The sequence below is a fragment of the Dermacentor variabilis genome, chromosome 11 (genome assembly GCF_050947875.1).
Source record: "Dermacentor variabilis isolate Ectoservices chromosome 11, ASM5094787v1, whole genome shotgun sequence".
Lineage (NCBI taxonomy): Eukaryota > Metazoa > Arthropoda > Arachnida > Ixodida > Ixodidae > Dermacentor > Dermacentor variabilis.
In genome coordinates this window covers 87079817-87105122 of record NC_134578.1, presented here as the reverse complement: position 1 = coordinate 87105122, position 25306 = coordinate 87079817, and the positions used below count along the sequence as shown (strand labels likewise).

At 44.4% G+C, this 25306-nt stretch overlaps 1 protein-coding gene across 1 annotated transcript in view; it reads left to right on the top strand.

Annotated features, from left to right (window-relative positions):
• The window catches only part of LOC142563368 (uncharacterized), a 33826-nt gene extending 12057 nt beyond the window's left edge, over window positions 1-21769 (top strand). Inside the window, exons 3-5 of the mRNA XM_075673928.1 lie at window positions 10160-10277; window positions 19631-19804; window positions 21761-21769. Coding sequence (XP_075530043.1) covers window positions 10160-10277; window positions 19631-19804; window positions 21761-21769 — 301 coding nt within the window. The remainder of the gene's footprint in view (window positions 1-10159; window positions 10278-19630; window positions 19805-21760) is intronic.
• Window positions 21770-25306: the final 3537 nt, after the last annotated feature.

Sequence of the window (25306 nt, the reverse complement as noted above, 5' to 3'; positions counted from 1 at the left end):
ATACATATTATGTTTTATGTTGAAATGCTACGGTGCATAACCAAATAATGTTGTGCTTGATGCATAACAGGAAATACAAAACAACAGAACACCCAGTAGTTTTGGTTTCACTCTGTCACTATGCATGTTACATAAGCCGCTCTAAAACCAAAAGAATTTTATACATCGCCTATGTAACTTAGAAAAAAAAGTGCTGCGTCACCAGCGGGCGTTCCTGTTTTTTGTTTTTTTTACACAGGCAGCAAATCTTGGCAGTCTAAGAAAACAGTCATAAATATGTTGAGAAGAGTAGCCGCTCATGAACGCACTAGACAGCCGCCTTCATAAATCGAAATGTAGCAAACTTTCGCTCATTATCAGTGTACAGAAGTACATATACGTTGCTGTAATCACGGAAATGGCTCATATTGGCCTTCCACAAGATTTAGTGCGCAAAATGCTCATCAAAGTTGGTTTTTACGCCTGCTGTGCAGAGATCGTCTTACGATCACGGCAAAACACCGGTGCGCACACGGCAGTCGCAGTGTGTCGTGCGTATACGGCGGACAAAGTCGCCTTGCAGAATCGAGAACGCGCGGTATCCGTTTACAAACTAAATTAGATGTATCCTATTTAGCTTGTGAAATTATACAATGAACTTACGTGCCTGTGAGACTGTCAGGTGTTAGTTTCGTCCTGCTTGGAATCATTCAATAGAAGCCGACGGCGGTCCACGATGTGCCTCATTCCGGCTCGAAGTGACGAAATGTTTCCTTCGTAGCTCGCTCCGCCGAAGGACAAAAAAATGCGTGCATAAGCTCCCGATAGCAGCGCTAAGCTGCTGCCCACAATCTTAGCACAGTTCCAGCAGTAAACACGATCGGCGTGCAAAACAACCACCGGCTGCATTACTTCGCACAACATAACATTTCATTTTCGTTCTTGGCAACCATTATTTCCGGGCACAAAGTATTTATACTTCAGTAAACACTCAACGCGATGTGTCACCGAATATCAAGCTCTTCCAGCACGGCGGCCTTCCCGCGACGCAGTCGGCTTGGAAGGTATATGGCGGTGGTCGCTCAGTGTTGCCAGTCAAATCCCGACCTTTGCAGTACTCTGAAATTTTTTCCAGTCACTCTAGGCGAAATTCTTTGTCGAAAACATCCTGCTGCGACATGGCGCGCCAGAATTCCTCATCACCGACAGAGGAACGCCCTTTATAGCGGAGCTCACCCAAGCCATTGTGCAATAAAGTCAGACAAGGCACAGGAGGACAACGGCCTACCACCCACCGACGAATTGTCTTACGGAGCGTCTGAATAAGACCCTCGCCGACATACTAGAAATGTACGTCGACTTCGAACACAAGACCTGGGATGCCTTCCTGCCGTACGTAACATTCGCTTACAACACGGCGGTGCAAGAAACAACACAGATCACGCCGTTTAAGCTGCTTTATGGCAGGAACCCGACGACGACGCTCGACGCCATGCTGCCGCGCGTCACTGACGAGGAGAATCTTGACGTCGCTCCCTATTTCCAGCGCACCGAAGAAGCTCGACAGCGCGCCCGCCTACGGATCAAGAACCAGCAGCGTACCGACAGCCGACACTACAACCTCCGACGACGCTTCGTCGAGTACCAGCCCGCCGACCGTGTTTGGGTATGGACCCAGATACGCCGTCGAGGACTGAGTGAGAAATTATTGCGACGCTATTTTGGACCCTTCAAGGTCATCCGACGTATTGGCGCGCTTGACTATGAGGTCGTGCCAGACGGCATTTCGCATTCACAGCGGCGCCGCGCACATTCTGAAGTGGTCCACGTGGTGCGTCTTAAACCCTTTTATGGACGCTGAAAAACTTCCTTATTTCGTTGTTTGCTTTCGCACGAGTGATTTTCTTTCGTTTCTTTGCAGCATCGGGTCGATGCTTTTTAAGAGGGGGGTATTGACACGTGTACTTGTCTTTATCGGGCGAAAGGTTTCACCACCTAACAAATGTTATCGCACAGCGCAGGACGCGCTTGCATGTGTCGGAAGTTTCTAGAATGTTATTAAGGGTTCCATCCGCTGTCTGTTGTCGCCGAATTATGTAGTCTGCTTGCATACATGCGCGACGCGAATTGCGTAGAACTTTGTGGAAGGCATGCGGGTTCCAGAGATTACTCTGGAACATTCGACGACTGATCTATAAGAGCCTACGCGCTTGACCTGCTGATCAGATTTTCGACGACTGCCGATCGTGTTCGGCGCTACCATTGTTCTTTGAGTGTAGCCTGTTTTCGAGGGCACAAGTTCGCCCAATACCACGCTCGTTTCGTTAATCACAGTTTTGCGGCCTTCTTAACCGTCACTACCCCGTGACAGTATCCTACTGCAAGAACCTGAAACACTTAAACAAATCTATTCAGATTCCCATTGCCAGTTCATCTCATTCCATTATCTAAATTGTTAAAAAAGTCTGACCAAGTATGGTGTTCTTAGGCATCCATATTAGGTTTCTTTCTATATTTCCTTTAATAAAGTACATTTTATATGTTCCAAAATCAGCGAAGAAATATGGTATGCGGATCATCTGACTTATCCTTTTTGATGTCTACAAGCTGACAGTGGAAGGAACGAAAAAGGCGTGGTTAAGAAAAGTCTGTTGCTATTGGTAAATAACTATAAATAAATGCGCAAAGAATATTCAAGCTTTTCTTTTCAAGGAATAAAGAAATAGCCTGAAACAATAAATTCTCTTCTAACGATGCTTAATCGTTAGAACAAGACAGCCAGCATTGTCTATTGGCAGTTACGTTTTAGTTTTAAACGGATATTATCTCTTAATAATGTTCGGTCATAGTAGTGAAATTTACCTTTTGAGTCCACTTAACTAAGAACACAAATACATTACTAAATGATTCACTCACCTCATAACTACTGTTTATCAATATGAGCAATTGACAATAGAACTCTTAAACAAGTTTTGTGCTTTAGAAAGAAGAGCCATGCGATCACTGCTAACTTGGCGCACTGAATTCCTATGAGTAAACATGTGATATCAAAATATTCGTCTACTTAGCTCCACAACCATGATAAAAACTCAGCGCCCTTCCACTCTATCAAACACGATGATCAGCGAAGCAGTGTATGTGGGCCCCTTAATGGCGAACTGCATCTCCGCCGCGGGTCGACCCATTATTTCATTATCACTGGGATGGCCTCACGTATAAGGAGTGTTTAACGCCTGCTTCACTTCCACCGCTGGTCGACCCGGTATTGCAGTATCTTGGGGATTGACCCACGTATGAAGAGAGCTTGACGCCTGCTTCACCTCCATTGCGGGTCGGCCTGGCATAGCACAACTTTGCAATCGGCTCACGTATGGGGTGCGTTTAGTACCTGCTACACCCACGCAGTGGGTCGACCCGGTATTGTACTATCTTCTGGATCGGCCCTCGCATGGGGGACTGCTTGACACCTGTTTCACTCACGCCGTCGGTCGGCCCGGTATTGTACTATCTTCGGGATCGACCCACCTATGGGGAGCGCTTGACGCCTGCTTCACCTCCGTTGAGAGCCTGCCTGGCATTGCACAACTTCGGAATCAGCCCTCGTATGGGGATGGTTTAGCGCCTGCTCCACCCACGCCGTGAGTCGGCCGGTATTGTACTATCTTCGGTATCGGCCTTCGTATGGTGGAGTGCTTGACACCTGTTTCACCCACGCCGTTGGTCGGCCCGGTATTGTACTATCTTCGGGATCGGCCCTCGTATGGGGGAGCGCTTGACACCTGGTTCACCTCCACCGCTGGTCTTCCAGGCATCGCACTCTGTTTGGAACCAGCTCACGTATGGGGAGTGCTTGCGCCAGCTTCACCTCTGCCGTGGGTCGGCCCGGCATTGCACTATGTTTGGAACCCGCTCACATGTGGAGAGTGCTTGACGCCTGCTTCAACTCCGCCGCGGGTCTGCCCGGCATTGCACTGTCTGCGGAAACGCCTCACATAGGGGGAGTGTTTAAAGCCTGTTTCACCTCCACCACGGTATGGCCCGGTGTTGTGCTTCTTTCGGGATTTCTTTCTACACGTGGGCACAAGAGTGGGTAAAGTACGCCTTAACTGCTTCGCTGTAAAAGGCAAAACGAATCAGTTGCTTCTTGAGTCATTTCCGTCATTCTTTGTGTAAAATAGATTCCAAATACCTCAAAAAATATTGGGTGGAAAGAAACACTGTTTATGTTTTTACGCAATGAATGCAGTTGCGGAATTTCACAAGAAAAACATGTACCCAACACAGTTTCAAGTAAGGAAGATTTATTATTAGCGGCCACGTTCCTGATCCTGCACTCCAATGTGCTTGCTTCGAAAATGTCCCCAGGAAACATTGAAGGAGAAGAAAGGAAACTGAGGGCCCTATTATTTGTTAGCAATATCATAAGATGCGAGCAGAGAAAAACATCAAAGAAAGCATGGGGGAAATTAGTTGTACGTAATAATTGAATTGAAGAAATGATAAAAATAACGGAAATGAAAGTGGATGAAATTACAACTGTGGGACAAAACAAATGTGGGGCATGCAGCCACTTCTTCGCATTATGCGTCTGATTCTCTCTCTAATTGAATTACCGCTGTGGTGTTCTGCCATCCATTTTTGGGGGTATTTATGTTTATCTACTAGAATAAACCTGGGGAGTGTTAGCCAGCGCCAACACTTACGGCCTTGACGGCGGATGTGGAACATCCTTTCTGTAGCATACATCACGTGTACGTCATCTTTTTGGGTGAAGGCAACTGGTTAATAAACCAACACATGCTATTTGAAAGCATCAGTGCTGCCGTATTCGAGGCCTCACTATGTAATTGAGAAGAAAGGAAACCAAGGGCCCGATTTTTTATTAGTCATATCTTAAGAAGCCAACATGCAAAGACAACAAGGGCAGATTAGAGGAAATTACTTGAACTTATTAATAAAGATATGATAAGTATGAAAATGAAAGCGGTTTAAAAACCAACTCGCAGCCAGTTGAACACGAGCGCACTTCTTCGCATTACGCGCGCGATACTCTTTTGAATTGAGCCATTATTAAGCCAATTCTTGTAACAATGTGAAGACGTGGGTTCGTGCCCCACCTGTTGCCAGTTGGTTTTTAATCTGCTTTTATTTCTATCATATTTATCAGTTATCTAATTGAATTAGTAAGTACAATTATTTTTCCCTATGGTGTCCTTGGTGTCTGTTTGTTGGCTTCGGGATATGCCCAGTGTACGTCGTGTTTTTTTGACGTAGTGCGTTGAATTACACTGCTTTCTGAATTTGTAATATTGCTTTTTTTTTTTGTAAGTAAGCATCCATACCACTGCATATTATTCGGTTCTCATGTATCTTACATGGCATGAATTACGCCATTATTTTGTCTATAGCTAATGTATTCAGTTTTGTTGGATGACATTGATTCAACCTAAATATTTGTCTAAATTTTAATGTTATGCATTGCAATTGATGACTGGTGCTGTACGAAACCATTCTTGCTGCTGCGACAGGAGTCAAGACACAGTTTGTAGTCTAGCCTCCTCGAATTCTGCTTCATACTGCGCAAAATTTTCTAGAAATGACCATTCGCCGATCGCAGTAGCTCAGTTTACATCGAGTTTAGCCGAGTACGAGGCCAAGGCAGGATCACCTGGCACTGCAGCCGCTCACCGATGTGGTAAAATAACAAACCGGTCTGGGGCTAGGATTTAGGTGCAGGTTAAAGACCCACAGGAGGTAAATTTTTTTAAGGAGGTACTTCCGCATCTTCTTTGAAACCCTCTGCGTTGTTCTCAGGTGTGAAATATCGATGCGACGGTAAGCAGTGCTTGCGTGTAGTGTAAACCCATGTTAAAATAAACTGGAGGCCTAGCCGCACATGTTTGTATAGCGATTATTCTATAAAATTACATTTTTTGGCTTCGCGGCCTACATTGGCAGCACATTAAATGTTAGCCTATGCTGTTGCTAACCACTGGCTAAGGCTGCGCCCACTTGGCGCAGCCGAAGAGACCCTAAACATTATTTTCCACCATTTGTTCGTCAGAGATGTGACTATTTTCTCTAATGCGCAAGTAAACGATTATCCATCATCGTCGCCTTCGTCGAGATCGGTCATATAGCGTTGTAAATTGGGTTATGGTGTCTCATTAGCCTACCGCTGGACCGCTGCAGGACCCTCATTTCGTGCGTCACTCGCAGCGAATTAAAATCAACTGCGGGAGGCCCAGGGCACTCCGGGAAACAACAATCCGCCCCGCTCCTCTTCAACATATGCATGTGCCTGGTGCATACGTGGTACAAAAAGCACACGTTCCCACACCCGTCTATTCCCTCTCTCCACCACATCGCCCGGTAGGGTGCGAGCCCGCTCCTGAACCAAAATCTGGTCACAACACTGAAGCAAAGCGACACATATTAGCGATGAAACGGCAACAGTTGACGCTGGTGTCTACTGACGGATGTTGCATTGATTACGGAGTAAGCACTGATATCATCGAGGCAACATATTTTCTTAGAGCCACCACGGTGAAAAGCTACGAAATCCATGCGGTAGCTATGTCGCTCTGGCGCTGCACTGCTGAGCGTGAGATTGCGGGTTCAATACCACCCGCGGCCGCCGCATTTCGATGTGGATTGTAATGGGAAAACGCTCGTGTACTATAATTAAGGTACAGGTTGGAGAACGTCGAGTAGTCATAATTCACAGGGGATGAACTTGGAAGAATTGGTAATCCATTTTACCTTGCCAAAGCGCGTTACCTACGCGACTTCGACTGAGGTGTTCATCTTGCATGTTTCTTCGTCTGTGTCCCGCCAGTAACGCATTTTAGCAAGTTCAAAGGGTTATAATTCGCTCCGATTCACCACTTTAGCGTGCCTCATAATGAGATCGTGGTTTTCCTACGTAAGAAGCGAAGCTGTACCTTCTGTAGGGCTACGCATTAATTCAATTCGCTAATGTCATGGAGCGCAGCTAAATCAGTGAATAGGCCAAAAATAGGCGGCATGTGCCGACACGTGGACACTACGTCCGCGAGGCTAGTAGCGCTCTCTTGGCACGTTGGAGAAACGCTGTTGAAATAAACAATCGTAGCGAGCTTGAGCACAAGCCGCAATTTAGAGTGACTCATTTAATTTAAGATTCTCATCATTATTCGCGCTAAGCGACCAATCCTGGTACTATTTCAACCGCGAGATTTTGCCACAGCCGTCGATGAAGGACCTAAAGAATGAAAAATACTGTCTCGTGATGAAAATTCTGCAGATGCGACGTATCCTGCGGCATTCTGTATAGAGCAACGCTTACGTGGTATTGTTCACGTGCGTCTTCTGATCTGGCTCAAGGACGCCCCTAACGAGGGGCTCTGCAATGCAGTGCACCTTCGAAAGCAACCAGCGTTATAGTGGCTGAAAGAGGCAAGCTGGCTTTCTCCGCCACTTGTTTGTGGTACCGTACCTCCCCTTGGAGGCGCAGATGCGACCGTCCACGTTGTTGCTAGGTGGCATCAGGCACGCGCAACGTAAGATCATCCCTCCGGTCTTATCGCGGCTTTACCAACACCCTCTAGAGAATTTATGGCCTTCTGGCTGCACCTTCTCCCCTTGAGCTACGTCACGCAAAAAGGCCCACATAGAAGTTCCGTGCAGCGTGCTACGAAGCTACGAGCTTCGCACCTGGGTTGAAAATGAGACGCGGAAGACCGAGTGGGGGACGACGGCGATAACAATTCGATTAGTTCCGGAAACCTTGCCGCTCCTTGGATAGCTTCGGGGTTAGAAAAGTCCTGGCATGCTGCGATATGCTTCCAAGCGCACTTTTTTTCTGGACATGAACCGTGCATGTATGTAGTCTCTGCGCTTGTGCTGCGATTGCGGTTGTGGGTCCGGCAAGCCTTCATTGCCGCAGAATGTGGATTACGTTCATACCAGGATATGCCTAATAAGTGCTGCGTGCTCATTTGCTGGAGCAATCACAAATCGGGGCCGAAAAATCGTGCGTTCATGTTTCCGCAAAATCAATGACAGAATATTGGGCGCCAGTGCTAAGGCAAAGAAAAGAATAGCTGGAATTCTGCGGAATAGGGCAGCTGTTCCATTGTAAATAGTTGCACGAATGTTTTGTATCTCCATTGCTGAACTCATTTGAGGTGTTGTAAATATGTGGACTGTGGTACTGTATGTAATAATGCCTAGAAAGCGAAATTATTCCTTTAGAGCCTAATCTAGACTGGAATAAATACATGTGTCTCGAATGCGAAGAAGGGCACAAAGTGAAGTTGTCATGAGATATGTATTATGGTGCTGTGCTAACATTCTGTTGAAGAACTCTTGTGGGAAAACTAACAGCAAACTCTTTGGCGTCGATGATAAATCAACGCAAAGAAGCTACTGTGAAGAAGAGGGCAGCACTGTGACTTTTCAACCATTACATTTCTTATGGATGGGCTTTTTAATGATGCAGCACGTAAATAGTTTTGCATAAATAAAATAATCTTGGAATACCCTCTGTTCTCTTCGGGCCATCTGTTCAACTATGCCTGAAAAACAACGGCGCTCTGGTTAACATTGCCCATGAGGGCGCGATACCTTCATTCAACCCGTATCCCCGAGCACGCCGCCGGTCTCTTTTCCGTGACGTCACTCGCCGAGCGCTGATCCGTATGCGCAGGCCGTCTTCCCCGCTCTACCTTGCACTGCTGCGGGAAAATTCACATGAGCCATCGCTCCTAGATGGCACCACCGTCCCACAGCCGAGGGGGATATATTCGGTGACAAAGCACAAGGAGCAGCAGCGCAAGCAGCAGCAGGCAGCTACTACACTCCAAGAAATCTGGGATGGCTCGCAAAAAAAGTTTCGCTTCGAAAAAATTGGAGGACGCTTAAGCTTCGCCTTCAAGAGTGGAACGCGATAGCGTTATTGCACCCCCTTCGCACCGCCCACTCATTCGCTCGGCATGCTCTTGACAAGACGGAAGGGGAGAAGCGAGAGAGTGGCGCGCCATCTGTCGGGGCAGCGCCGTACATTGCGAGGAGGGGGTCTTCTGTGTCTGCCGCAAGATGGCTCTGCGTGTGCTCCAAGCGCAGCAGGAATGTAGCGGAAACGTATTTCGCTACTCGTTTAACTGCGACTTCTGTAATTTACATGCTCATAATTACCGATATACACCACAGTGTATATCGGCACGTTTATACGGCACATTTCTAAGGCAACACCGCATTCACTAGAAGCACTTTTGTCCCGTTTGAACCACCGAACTCATGGCTGAGTGGTAGCGTCTCTGTCTCACACTCCGGATCCCTTGGTTGGACACCCACCCAGCCCACCTTGCAAGTTGTTTCGCTCACGGCCAACGCCACCGACGCTGATATCGACGCCGACGACGCTGGCTTTTCTGCGACGGAAGCTCCTTAACGCTGTCGCGTTAATATGGTGTCCTGTCTGTGCCTGTGCTGTGCATTATCGCGACCGCTGTCCGAGGGAGCAGATCGCTGCATGTACGATACGAAAAGAAAGAAACGCAGCTGGTAAATTAAAAGCAGGAAACCCACTAAGAGTAATAACTAGCGAGTGCGATGTCACACCGCTGCGCGCCAGGTCGCTATAGGTGGCACGAACCCTTATTGAACAATATGACCCGAAGCTATGACAATGTAGCACGACCTGGAGTAGGTGACAACAAAAGTGTGTACATGACTTAGGCCTAATAACAGCACTGCACCAAACCTTCCTAACGGAAGCAACGCGCTCCTTCGCCGAATTCCCACAGTGCTGTGTACAAGAGCGCCCGAAAATGCCAGAGCTGGCCGCGTTGGCAGAATGTCGTGCGAGGTGGGAGCGGTTATGTGCTTGTTTTGTGTCTGTATGTGCATGTGTCTGCGTGCGCGCGCGTGTGTTTGTCTGAGACAGAGAGAGACTTCCGAAGCAACAGATCCACTACAACGTAGCTACATCGTGTAACATAATCATCAGCGCATGCTTAAAGGCAGATACCAGCTTCCAGTACTTTACAACACGGGAGAACACGTGTGGCTGAGTATTGTTCGACCGCCTATGACTAAGCCCGCAGTGCTATATAGGGCGATTATTCATAAATTAGTTGAAATAATGGGCCACCGTAAATGACTATGCGATTGTTGCTCGGCGTTTTTTTCTCCGCAGCACTTACCCGGTCGACATTGTAATTGCCATCAGTTCGGTGGAATGGGTTGGTCCCCAGGGATGTCATGCCTTGCCGCCCACCATGTTGACGTCGATGACCCCATTTTACGAAGGCCTGGTGAGTATTCTTATAGAATGTAAGAGGCCACATTCGTCGCTTCGTTGAACATATTTTTGCTTCACATATGGCCGCCTAACCACATCCCTTCAGCGCGGCGTTCGGGCAAGCAAGGTGAATGGTCTGAAATCTGCATTATCACGTTTTCACTGTCTTGCTTTTAGGTAGTGAGCCCATCGAACAGTTCAGAACCGATCCATTAGAGCTACAGCTTGTCTTGGTCTAATGCTTTCCGTACCTTGTTTCGTGTTGTCTTTCCATTTCTTGCTATTACTCACTTTCAATTTTAAAGACTGTTTTAAAGACAGCAGAGGGAAACACAAGGCTCCGGGTAGGGATAAACCATTTATCGAGAGTGATTGGGAATATCTAGCATAATGAATTACTGCATAGAAACAAACTAATATTATCGGCTGTCACTAGGCAACTGCGAAAATAATGCAATGCAGCAGTGTAATTTACTTAAATATTCATGATTAGTGCTGACAAATATGGGAGAAATAAAAACATGTCAGAGCCATAAGGAAAAGAAAGGTGTTTCGCCAAAGGTACCGTAACTACCTCACTTCCTTGCGGGCTCCTGCTCCATCCCACATCAAAATAGGGATAAAGTGAGCCTGCTGTGGATATCAGGCGCGGATTGTGAATGGAGCATTTGGGTAAGAAGAAAAATGGACACGTTTAGTTAGGAAAAGTGGTGCAAAGTCCTCATTAGCATTTTTCTTTACCGATTTCTTGCTCGCTATGTCATATATTGTATTTAGTTTTTTCCTCCAACATTTATTTCATGACCTTACACCAAGTACATTGATGCGTTCTCGCAATTATTGTGATTAATAACTTTATTGGCGTTAAATCTTGGACAGCAACGTTGCGCAACTCTCTGAAGGCTTTGAGCGCTACTGCTTCATGTTTAGGGCTGTTTTAATAATATTGGAGAAACTCAACGTGCCTTGTGTCCTCCTCCAGTGTTTACGCGTACTTTTGGTTTTCATGACGAGTAGGTGAACATCACAAAAATAACCATGCGCAGTAGAACACGGGCGGCAGTATCTACAAAGCCGTGCGACATGGGTACAAGAATTTCGGTTACAAGAATTACAGGGAGCGCAGTGGTTGGCATGTGCTACCCAGGCGTCTACTGCGTGCTTCCCTCAGGGCTTCCTTTCGGTGCGAACAGGTTATGCCCACTTTTTAAGACGTTAAAATCTTGGAGACGAGGCCACATTTTCAGAGTGCACAATCTTCAGGATAGAGCCACATTTTTTAAGACTCCGCTTTCTTAAATACCGGCGCACATTTTCGGCGGAGCAGTTATATAACCAGATCAGTGGATTGTCCGACAATGCCAAGAATGCACTTCACAAATAAACGACACTAAATTATTTCTGATCTATTGCGCGGCGCGGAGAATGCACCCCGCAAGTTCATGAGCTCTACACATAGGGTCAACACCTAGCTATCTTATACCATCAAAATATATTCGAAGTCTGCGATGCGCTTGACACCAACGGAATAATGTTACAGCTGCTGAAAGAAAGGTCCAGTGCTTTTCGTGACGTTCTGGTTTATTATCTGCAGAAATTATTTGTTCAACTCTTCGTTCATATTGACTGCAGGTTTTAAAACACATTTGCAAACACGGATTTCTGTTGTTCGCGCTATCGCTTGCGTAACCCTCTGTTTTACGCTTTAAAGCAAGCCCATGGAGTATTAATATAATAGCTCGCCCGGCTTCCCGCTTGCTTACCACATCAGCGCTGTCCTCAAATACGCATCGAACACATTGATTCCTGCCACTGTAATGCACCAATTTCCTACAGTAATATGATCAACTGCATTTCTCCCACGTGAATGTTGCACACATTGTCGTGTATTGGTTCACCCAACGTGGCAAATTGTTAGCCTACGCTGCCATGTTTCATAAATAGGCCCTGAAACACCGTTTACAGTCCGCACAAATCGTACCATGTTCAGGCTGGCCGCTGGCATCTACAGAGAATGCCACGGACCCTACCCAGGTGAAGGCCCCGTGAGGGCTGCGAATCCGTCGAATTAGGCTTAGGGCACCCCTAGTTTCATTGCTTCACCTTTAAAAGGAGCACTGCTGCGCTACGCAAACGGGAAGCTTCGTTGCCGTTCTTCAAATCTCGTTGCCTTTGTTTTAAAGGCGAGAGAAAAAGGCACGCCAAAGGTAAGGCGCGGTAAACAATGCCAGATCTTTCTGATGTTCTAACAGCTAGTCTTCACGTCACTACCATAAATATAATAAAAGCAAGGTGAAAAAAAATTACTCAGCAAAAGATTTCTGGAGGCTCCTTAAGAAGGATGCTATCAACATGCATGCAAGTCCACAATTTTACACAACACGTTGTACTTGTTTCTTTATGTAATGAATAATTCAAAAAATAGTAACGCCGGTAGATATTGCTTACAAAAAATGCACGATTTGCTGGCCCCTAATAGTTGTGACAGTCCTTGGGCAGGGACTGAAGAGTTCCACTTCGCTTTGTTAACGTCGTTTGAAATTCCAGGCATGGATGCTGTGGCAGGAAGCTGTTTTGCCTCTTATTGCTCAAAATACAACACTGTCAACTACATTATGGCATTCAGTGCTAACTTCGGCACGTTACTCATGTACTGCTTCATTTCTTCAGAAAGACAGATTTTCAGTGCATTGCAGCGTCCGAAAATTCATAACTCACGGCAGTTATTTGTGAGTAAAATATCGTGGTAGAACCCATCTCACGATGACTCTCGACGACAATGCTTTAACATTGAATCAATATAGCGACAGAACATATCGCCACCATCGACATGACTTGCGTGTGAGGCGTGCACTTCAGCAGGACTCCGCTCACGTGCTTCCACAAGAACACTTGGCGACATCCATCGGTGCAGCGGAGAAGCCTGCGCGTGGACTCCGAAATACGTGACATGCCGATGCGTGCGAACGAGGGTAAACGCGTAACGTGGTAACGGGGCTCCTCTCGGACTAGCCAGTGCCCACCTGGGCTACTGGGCAGCCCGGTGCCGTACCAAATCCCTAACAAACTACCCAGTGACGCAAGTAGACGGGGAAACGGTTAGAGAAAAACATACATTGGCAGCCCCGGGAAAGTTGGTGAAGTACCCTCAGAATTCTAACACATTCGAATTTAGCATAGGAAGGAGCTCCTTACTCATGACTGCTTACTGGGCAAAAGAAAAACCTGCAAGATAATCCCCATCAATGTGCTTACTGCAAGAAAAATCTCATGTACGACCTACGCAGGGCAAAAAGACAACCATCGACGGTTGATTTCCTACCCTGTTCCCTCAGCACAACCGCGCGATTCTGTGCCAATTACACCAAGGACTACACAGTTAATGAAGTTGTCGGGAGAGCAGGCACCCCCGCCTGATAGAATCACAGTCCCATGAAAGTGCATGGTGTTCCCAATAAGTGTTAATCACATAAGATAATCGCCTGCTATTGATAGCTAAGTATAACTTATGTATAAAACATTGGGTCTGTATTTCCCGACAGACTGGACATCACTTACAGCGTTTTTATTGGATAATGACGGACGCCCTCCAGTCCTAACATTTTTGCCTTTGCCATTTGGTATTGTTATCCACAAGACAGCACTGAATAACACAGTGCCGCAAAGTGTCTTCAGTGAATGAACACTGTGCGCCACAAAACAAAATGCAAGCAATATTCGTTGCGCAAAAGTGGAGAATTCTGTGACAATTGCAATATTGAGAAATTGCATCATAGAATAATATATTTGAATTCATTATTTCCAGCAACAACAAGACGCATCAGTTGAATAAAAAGTGTAACACATAGAAATCAGCTCGTATAGCTGCGAAAGCCGCCGTCTTATAACAGACGATAGCTCCATGTTTGTCTATTTTTCGCAATGCTGTGCGTTTAAATGTTATTTGAAAACATGTCGCATAAAGCACGCAGAGTGCCGTAGTGAGGCGATAACTTCTGGATGCAAATTTTCCCAGGTATACAGTTGTCTGCAATGCAAGCGCATTTATGAAGACAATGCAATGAAAGCGCGTTTGTGAAGACATTGGCTAGGCTACTGCATCGAACATAGCATAAAGATTACGCAAAGATAGACGACGGTCACGTCAGGTTGCTTCTTGATTTCTTTCATTTCTTTACGTCTTTATTCATATGCTGCTTCTGTTGTGGTTATTTCAATGCTTACGCCGCCTGTGAGCCTAGGAAGTGAGCGCGACAACTAACCACAATAGTCGGAGGAAGTAGGCAAAATTATTCTTTGAAAAGTGCTACTATGCTGCCAGCCCCTTGTTCAAGTAAAGGACAAACGAGTTCCAAATTATTACTGTATATCAAAGTATATAGTGTTTCGCTTCTAGGCTGCGAAGACCTGTACGTGTTCAAATTGAAATTGGCCAGGTACAGCTTGTCACTTTTTGGAAACCCTCTCATAAACCTGCTGCCACAGTGTCACAAAAGTCCCAGTCATCATTCCAAATTATTACTGTATATCGAAATATATACTCTCTTTCACTTCTACGCTGCTAAGACGGATACGTGTTCCAATTCAAATTGGCCAGTTACAGCTTGTCACTTTTCGGAAGCCCTCTCATAAACCAGCCGTCAAATTGTCAGAAAAGTCCCAGTCATCATAACGAGACACCTGCTCTTTGATATATGCATATGACACTGTTTTCAAACTGCCTCACTTCCCGTGGCGACTGATTGACTGGCTGATCCAGAGTGACTCCTAGAATTCGGAATTAGTTCTAGGATTGTCATAACCTCAGAAACATCATGCGACGTTTCTAGTCACCAGGTCACCGTTGTTATTCAACAACCATCATTCCATCGTCTTCATTTTGTTTTCGTCATGCCGCCAACAGTAATTCCTTGGCAATCACCGTCATGTTGTCTTCGCCACCCGCGCGATAACATCAAACACAGTTGAAGAGGTCCATTTGACAAAGCTGTAGCTTGAGACTTAAGCAATCTTCGACCGATTGTTTCTGCCTGAACCTTTGCATGCTTAAGTTTTTTGTGACCCCAAGGAGCAGGCTGGTGCAAGCGATTTTGACGTGACTGTTCTATTCGCAAAGAAAGAACATTTTCTTTTTCGTCCAATGTCTAGCGCAACTCAAATTGAATGTAAAGGACAAGAAAAGAAGATAAGCAAGAAAAGGTTTAAATGGTGGGCGCCAACTTACAAATGGTTCATTTTATGACACCGGCGATCGCATTTTGTACTCCGCGCACAGCAGACATGATATGATAGAAATCCGTAATATCAGCTCACTGAACTCATGCCGACCGATGAATATAAGTTATTTCCTTCAAAATGAAGTTGAAGAGGTTGCGCTTCACCATGTATAAGCAAATTCTGAAATGACCCCTGACTGAACGATATCGTGCTTAGGTTAATTGTGACTGCAACGTATGAAAACATGTGTGTTCAACGCTTTTGTACAGCCACATATTTTACAGTGTACAGCGAAGAAAGCACTCGATGAAATGTCATTCTTGACATTTTTATGTTCACGCAAACGCTCATTAGGACACCTACCGGCATGTCGAATAAAACTTTTGACACACGCTAAAGTAATCCTGATTATTTAAGTCTCATGATCCGGATACGCGGTCACTACCTGTCCTAAGTTGATGTATTCCCGTACCACTTCCAGTGCCTCGCTACCTATCGTAATCTGCGGTTCCCTTCCGAGACTGTAAAACATTACTTTAGTTTTCTGCAGATTAATTTTTAGACCCACACTTCTGCTTTGCCTGTCCAGGTCAGTGAGCATGCATTGCAATTGGTCCCCTTGGTTACTAAGCAAAAAAATCTGAATCTGACTGAAATAACCAGAAGAATAAGAATGGGCTGGGATGCGTTTGGCAGGCATTCTATGATCATGAACAGCAGGTTCCCATTGTCCCTCAAGAGAAAAATGTGTAGCAGCTGTGTCTTACCAGTACTCACGTACGGGGCAGAAACCTGGAGGCTTACGAAAAGGGTTCTACTGAAATTGGGGACGACGCAGCGAGCTATGGAAAGAAGAATGTTGGGTGTAATATTAAGGGACAAGAGCAGATTGGGTGTTGGAACAAACGTGAGTTAATGGCATCTTAGTTGAAATCATGAAAAGAAATGGGCATGGGCAGGACATGTAATGAGGAGGGAAGATAACCGATGGTCATTAAGGGTTACGGACTGAATTCCAAGGGAAGGGAAGCGTAGCAGGGGGCGGCAGAAAGTTAGGTGGGCGGATGAGATAAGGAAGTTTGCAGGGACGACATGGTCACAATTAGTACATGACCGGGGTTGTTGGAGAAGTATGGTAGAGATCATTTCCCTGCAGTGGGCGTAACCAGGCTGATGATGATGATGAAAGCAATCCTACACACCACACCTTATGCGCTCTCCGCAAACTCCATCTTGCGTCATTTTTCATAGCCAGAATGTGTGACCTTTTTTGCATTATTGAGCTTGCAAAGCCTATCTAAATTATTTTGGTGCAGAAGAAAGCCCATCACTGCCCGCTCTTCAAGCAATCTTCATCAAATTGTGAGATGCAATATGAATATATGGTATTACATTTATTTCGCTACGTGCTAATTCCGCGTCGGTTTCTTGCTGCTGACGCTTCCAAAAACTTTTAAGCATGCGTTCTCCCACAGGCACTTTCAGCAGCTTGGGTTAGCCTGCTGTTGACAAACGCCTGCTTTGTTCATCATAGCAAACACATGATGGTGGCACGATTTTATTAAGGCATTCTTAAAGCAAGGGTTAGCAATGCTTCTCTTCACAAGCTAGGAATGAGCCGAGTTGTAGGGTAGGACTGGACTTGGTGATAGTGTTTCGTAGCTACAACAGGTGTGTCCTACCGAACAAAACAAACGAAGGTCGAAATGCCGGATAGCACCGCCCTGAAGGAGCTCGAGTATCATATCAAGTGTGCAAGAGAATCTCATATTTGACACCAACGTATCAACCTGGTCCTCCGCCTGAACTGAGGAACACGCAATATAAAAAAAATCATCAACATATCGAAAGACCTTCTAAATGTCGTTCTGAGGGTGCTCGTTGGAGAGAGAGGTGGTGACACTCGTTAAATAAAGTCGCCATTTCGCCCGAAAGGCGAAGCATCTACAGCGATAGCAAATTAGTAGGCAGCTATAGGCAATAAGGAGTGTAGATTTATCAATCGTATGAACATGAAAACATTCGCTTACTCACTAAATCAAGTAGCATGGGGTCACGCGCGCACATCAACACATGAATACATTTCACTCGATGAGCACGGAAAAACACTCTCAGGGAGCTGGCGTTGGGAAGCACGGCAGCATCAGCGAGAGAATGGACCGTCGTGCTGCTTCTCGCTTCAACGCGAGTATAAAGTGCAAAAACACAGCGCACACGAAGCTATCAGCACTCGGAGGACTCTGTCCCCATCGCAGATCCCTATAAAGATAGGGCCCAGGCGGCCGTACCATATGCAGCAGCTGCCGGAAAAGAACGCCCCCTCTCTTCCCTTCCCCTGCAGCGTTGCTCGTGACGCAAGACGGTGCGTTTCCTCCCCGCTTTCCTCCCATTCAAGCGCGAAATTGAGCCGCCATCGTCCGCTCACCTTAGCACGCTCGTCGCACCCTCATACCTACAGCATACGGCGCATGGCGATGTTATCACCCTTGGACTCCTTCCGGAACCTCGTGGCCCAGGCGACAGCCGAAATACGCGTAGAGTGTCCGTATAATTGCTATAGCAATAAAGCAAATCGCTCGGTATAGTAGCAATGCAAGACCCGGTTCATGCGCTTTCTTTTTCTGCGAGTAAATAAGGTCTTCGTCGTGGTCAGCTTACCTTAGCACCCTCGTCGCACCCTCATACCTACAGCATACGGCGCATGGCGACGATGTTATCACTCTTGGACTCCTTCCAGAACTCCGTGGCCCAGGCGACAGCAGAAATACGGGTAGAGTGTCCGTATAATTGCTATAACAATAAAGCAAATCGCTCGGTATAGTAGCAATGCAACAGCCGGTTCATGCGCTTTTTTTTTTCTGCGAGTAAATATGGTCTTCCAAGGTAATCAATGCGGTTTTTAGCTCTAAAATAATAACGCTACGGCTCAGGATTTCCTTCTGAAATCGTAAGTCACCGTATTTGTCTATGACGTAATTATCTTTTATTTTGATGGAGAAGTGGTGGTAGCCTTTGTAAGAATTAGGTTCAATGAAGTTAGCTTCATCTGTGTTACGTTTTTGGAAAGGATAATTAACGGCCAAACAAGCAAGCCTAGCTTGTATAAAGAAAGCTGTTGACTTCTGCCAAGTTTCATTTTTGTTGTACAACCACCCTTATTGGTAGGGTAAGTTTAAGAGTTCCTGAACAAAACGAAATATGAAGATGATTTATCCTAATGCTCTTCAACAGTTTCGTAAGGGTAAATCTATAGGAAAGTTTCTTTTGGTTGGGTTTCTACCTTGTTCAGTGGCGCTCCGTCGCAGCATTTAAAGACAAAGAAGATAGCCTCGTTTGCTCTGGCACAAAAATTGGGTGTGGTTTAAAAGTCGGCAGGCGGAACACAGAGATAATTTGCACTCAATCTATTTGCAACATGCTTAACAGAGTACTTAGGACGTGCATCATTAGAGCGGGAAACAATTTCCACACCTTCCGAAATAACGTAGGCCTCGACTTCATCTGGGGTGAACTTGGAAACTTGCCTTAGCACGCAGAGTTGCAACAATACCAAGAATAGAACTTGATTCAGTGCTTTCCACACTGCGCACTGTAAAATATGTGGTTGGGTCCCAGCATTCAACAAATGTATTGTCCTAGGTCGGCGTTAGAATCTACTTCAGCGCAATGTTGATCTGGAGGATATTTCGAAATTTGCAGATGTGCGAGTGAGTTTACCCTCTTCATCCGGCAAAGAAATACACTTTCTTGGTCAGTAGGGACGTGCTCAGTCAGCTGTTTTTAACGACTTTTGTGTGATTTTGCTGGCTGTGCGCGTAGAAGAAAATATGATCGAAAGTGTCGCAAAATAAACCAGCTGAAAATTAGCACCCATTCTTTCATTTTTGTTTCTTCTCTTCGCTCTTCCTTTGCACTTTTCCTCAGCTGCGCTAAAAACAATACAAGGTCATGCCGTACCAATTTTCCCTAGTCAACCACACTTGTTAATTGCCTTTCTTAATTCCTACGGAGTTTAGTTTCCAACTTTATTACGTGCTTGCAGTAGTGAGCTGGAAGGGCTGTATAAAAATCTGGTTCGCCTTTTCCGCATACGTTTTCTATGCCTTTCTCAATACCGTTGTCTATGCGTCTGCTTATGGCTCCTTTCAGTTGAATCACTGGCACGCCGTGTCGCCCACAGTCAGTTACACCAGACCGTCGATACAGACTGGCCTATCCTTCGAGCTGACCACACTGCAGTACGAGCTTGAGGAGAGAGCACCCTCGCTCAGCGAAAGCCTTTTCCGCCCGTGCCGGTCATTGCGGCGGAGGAGTCGAAGAGTGGCAAGTCTCTTTCATGGTCACTTAAGTTCCATTTTCGCAGTGAATATTGTACTTATTTAACTCTTAATTGCCCAAGGTAACAAATATTTGCGCGGTTCTGACACCATAAAAATTTGATGTCTGTCTTTCTTTATTCGCTTATCGAAGGCAAGTCAAAAATTGCCTCAAGGGACATTGCTAGAGGCAGGAGAGTGCCTCACGAACCTATGTCACCCTACAAAGTCGCTGTTACATAAAAAATAGTGGTAAAGTTCAACAAGGTTTTACATAAAAACAAATTTGCGCATGTGCAGCCGAAAGACAATAGCCTAATTTGCAATGCACTATCTTAAAATGCACTATCTTAAAGAAAGAAACATAGGCTAATAGAGAAAATTCGTGAAATCCATCCAGGTCACAGAAAACAATGGAGACATTCTGAATGTAGAAACAACTCCACTAACATGAAATATGCACGCATTGAGAAAGAATGATATATGTACACTAGTCGTTTACTAAATTTAGTAAAAACTTCTTGCCACTTCTTAACATAGACAATACACTGGTGAGTCCTGCATCTATAGAACAAGCTTTGAAAACTTAAGACATAATTTATAGCAGTGTTTTTCATATGCTGGAGAAATTTCTATGTTGCTAACCGTTATGAAGACCAAGAAGAAGTGAAAAAAGTTCAAATTTAGGTGTAACAAGTACAGAATATCATGTTTTTGTTAAAGGGTGCTCACAGTGATCTTAAACTACTTGCTAAAAAGTTGTTTCAATTTCATTTCATGTATGATTGTGTTTGGACATTACGCGATTAAGTTACACTTAAGGCGCTAACATTGGAAGGAGTTTCTTAGAGCCCTCCCATAGCCTTAATTGGAGATTTAACAAGGACTATCAATGCAACTTGGCCCGACAAAGCTTGGTTAAATTCTGACGACAGCACTTTTCATTTAAAGCACAAAGTTCCATCTGCAAGCGTAAGCGCTGGCAGGATAAAAGTTTTCAAAATTCCTCGAATCAGATCGAATTTATTCTAGCCACAGTACTCTTAAGTTTTGTTATTGGAGCATTCTGCGTGACTTTCAGTTTTATAATATCTTGGTAGATGCTTTACATGTTTTTCTTTTGTTGATGTGCATACGCACATCTTCATATTTCTTTACTATGAGCATGACTTGCTGTTCAATTGAAACCACGTCATTACTCGCGTGTTAATTACAGATCAAAATTTCCCGTTTATGTGTGTTAAACTCATCGCCTAGATTCGTCGCTCAATTACCACCTATAAGCGCAATTACCGGGAAATCCCTTTCGTTGTTCGGAAGTAGACGATATTTTCTGCGCCCCTCCTCATTTGTACCAGTAGCAGCAAGTCTTACTGAGTTTCCTACAATAATTTTAGGAGAGAATCCTGTTGCTGCGATCGTGCTACCCCGTGTGGATGACGCGAAGTACAACGATTTGTCTTATCTTCCTGCTTGTGCATTCAGACGTTCTTGAGGCTCTGTTTATTACGCATTATCCGACTTATATCCGAAATTTCAGAGCACTCTATGCTCTTCTAAGTGCAGAATACTCACTCTGCGAACACTCACAAGTGCAAATAAGTGCAGCAGTTCAGCATGTCAAGGTTGCCAGATCGAAATGTGCCAAGCGTCTCAACGTGCTGGTTTCCCTGTCAAAAGTTCATGAGGCCGACAAGGGGCCATGAGTTCATGGCCCCTTGTCGATGCATGCGCCTGTGGCCTAATGATTTGAATGTGGCGCTCATGTGCGTCGTAGCGATCCTATGGTCAAATCATCCGCCAGACAATGTTAGTAACATTTACCCATTTTTTTTCCAATGTACTTTGTCAAAAATAACGAGGTTATAAAGTCAGAAAGCCGCCTGAACCCAGAAGGACGAATTTTTGCGAAATCAATGCCCTACCCATGATTCCCATGCTGACTGAACCACCCTGCTTGCAGCTCCCGTAGACACATGCGCCGGACTTCCGTCTAGTAATTGTATTAAACTCTATGGCTAGTGGTTCACACGTGCTTCGCCACACTTCGCTCTTCATAATAAACTAATGAGCAAACTTTCAGCGCGACGATTATCCGTCCTACCTATCGTGTTTGCCTGGCTGTTATCGACTTCTTCAGAAAAGCGAAAGGAAAAGGAGCGAACGGCTTTGTAATTTGCGCTAGGCTCCCTAGTTGGCTCCCCACACGGGTGTCTGATTTAACGCGGCCCATTGAGCGCACTCTATTTGAATATTGTTTTTTCTTGGCACAAACCTGGAGGGGTTGCCGGCAAACGGCCCTAAGTTTCGAAGGTTTCAATGTTTACTCAGGCTATGTAGGTGGCGCCATCTGGTAGGGCCTAAGCTGAACTTGTTGCGTAGACATTGTGCATCGAGCAGTTTCGGAAGTGGAATTACACACCTCATCACACCAGGCTATTCGCTTAGTGTAGCAAGATCCGTCAGAGCCAAATCCCAGTGTTCTGTCGAAAACAGTTCCTAAATGTAGTACTTGCGGCGTTGATTTTTTAATCTTGAATACTTATGCAAAGTAGACGCCTGTGAAAAATACCGCGATTTTGCTGCATAGCTACGGTGGCCGACAACTTCACTTCAGTGGCGTCCTCGTTTAGCGCAGAGAAATATTTTTAAACCTCGGCCAAATTTCGCTGGGGCTCTGTATATGATGTAATTTTTCACTGTGTTGCTTCCTAAAAAAGTGTAGAAAGATTCTATATAGCTCAAAAACATCATTTTTTTATTTTATGGTCATACTCCCCAGTTGGTGTCCCACCTTTACAGGAGATATGCCGGTGTTTGAGGAGCATTTGGACGTTTGATTGCATTCGCTTTCTCTACCTATACTACGCAACAGCTGAAGAGCTTGCCTTTTATATTCGGTATTTTTCTATCTGGACGCATCTGTATGGGTATAACTAACGCTTGTTATGCATCATTAATTTCAGCTTTGCGCAGATGGCGCCTTCAGAAGCAAGGCCGATAATTACTTGGGCGATCAGGTATCAGCGTACGGCGTTCTAACCAATTCGTCGAAAGTCGTCGCAATAAGCGAGTACAATGACTCCGTGGCTTTCAAGGTGAGTATTTAGAAACTTTAGGTCTGTATTCCTTCTTGTCTTCTGCGCATGCCCTGAAATATTTCTTTGGCACCTAACGTGTATAGCGTAGTTGCAGCAGCTTGGAAATGTTGAGCGCTGGGTGCACTTGTTCCTGTCTTAGAAACTTTGCTCATTAGAAGGAATTCAATGGTAGTCAGAATTACACTTTATGGGGAGTGGCGTAGAGAAAATTTGTTCCCTTGCTGTTCTCTCGTTTTCCTTTTGTCTGTTGAAATGTACTTAGCTTCACCCTAAGCATGATAAAGAAATTATATTCGTTGCATTGAGATCTCTCCCTTACAAAAATTTTTATAGAAAGTCCATAGACAGTCTATAGACATTTGTCTATGAAGTCTATAGACTGTCTATAGACATTTCTTTAGACTAGTCTATAGACAGTCTATAGACATATGGCCATACACTTTTTATAGACTAGTCTATAAAAAGTCTGAGTCTATAGACTGTCTATAGACATCTCTTTAGACTAGTCTATAGACAGTCTATAGACTTATGGCCATACACTTTTTATAGACTAGTCTATAAAAAGTCTGAGTCTATAGACTCTCTATACACAGTCTATAGACTGTCTATAGACTTATGGCCATACACTTTTTATAGACTAGTCTATAAGAAGTCTGAGTCTATAGACTGTCTATAGACGGTCTAGAGACTTATGGCCATACACTTTTATAGACTAGTCTATAAAAAGTCTGAGTCTATAGACTGTCTATACACTGCCTATAGACAGTCTAGAGACTTATGGCCATACACTTTTTATAGACTAGTCTATAAGAAGTCTGAGTCTATAGACTGTCTATGGACAAGTGTATAGGCTTACAGTTCTACTTTTGTAGACTGAAGTCTATAGAATGTCTACAGATGAGATTTGTCCGTAGACATTTTATACACTTCAGTCTACAAAAGTAGAACTATATATACAGTTCTACTTTTGTAGACTGAAGTCTATGGAATGTCTATATACAAATGTATATAGATAGTCTATAGACATTCTATAGACTTCAGTCTACAAAAACAGAACTTTATAGTCCGATACACTTTTTTATGACATTCTGCAGACATTTGTTAACAAATATGAATTTTTTTTAATCTATAGGCACTCTATATACACAGATATCTTATAGACAAGTCTACAAAGAGTGTATAAGGTCATAACTCCATAGCGGCTATCTACAAGTTAGTTTACATTTTTGTTTACATGCGGTAGCAAAAAGTTTTGAATGTATTTATGCATGTGCACCTGTTCCTTTTCATCTGCACTTATGCATTACCGTTAGTAGATTAATAATGCTTCTGAACCAGCTGTACTTTCATATATGTTGCATAAACAGAAAGAATATATATAGTGCTGAATCATGCAGTGCGAAAAATAAAACAAATGCGCCAGCAATGCATTCACCGTTTTTATTGCTCGATATAATAGATGAATTCCTTAACTTCATGTCGTATGCTATTATGGAAACAGATTAAATATTTACACTACCCCTTGGCAAGCATGGTCGCCAGGCTGGCCTTGACCTTTGTGTCATTAGTCCCAAAGGTACTGCAGGTGTATGCTGCAAATAAGTAGATGCAGCAATATGAGGCAAAAATAACAAGTGTATATTCTTTGTGTGTTCATCAAGCAGCTTAATATATTTGCTCAAACCATCTAAGTCAATACTTAATGAGGTTTAACTATGACTAATGGCTGCTTGTCAATACAAATCAGCACCTTTATACAATGTTTTATTGCATGGTGTGGTGAACAATTAAACAGTCACAACTGCTGCTCGTGCCAGCAACAGTATGTTCCCTTTTATGACAAGTTCATATATGATGGATTATTGTACTTATCCCAAATGGTCTCTATATTTATTGCTGAAACGTTACCCAGTTGGGCTGTCTGTACATTTTTTTTGGCTGGTAGTTCAGTATGCCCGTGCAGAGGGATATTTTCAGAAGACGTGACCGGAATATTCACAGTATCATGCCTAAGATTGTAATTTATTTTGCTTAATACACATTTAAATGTCTTTCTCATACTTTTAAATGAATGGGTGATTGGCCATAACTTCAACGGAAGGCAGATGGGCTGATTGTATCGATATGGTCACTTAATTTGTTACAGGTAATGAGGCCTCTTGGGCGTGCTAACAGGTTTCCAAGTTAGGTATACCACATGAGCACCCGAAATACCACACGAGCACTTTGTGTCATGGCACGACAGATATGCACCTCCTAGGAAACTGAACTGATAGTATAGTTCGAATGAATTCTATTACAGTAAATTATTTAAGGTGCTTTGAAAGATGAAAATTTTTTCTAGGCTATCGAGGTTCAGGACGTTTTGTTAACGCAGAAAAAACACATATTGAGTAAGAACTGCCTTG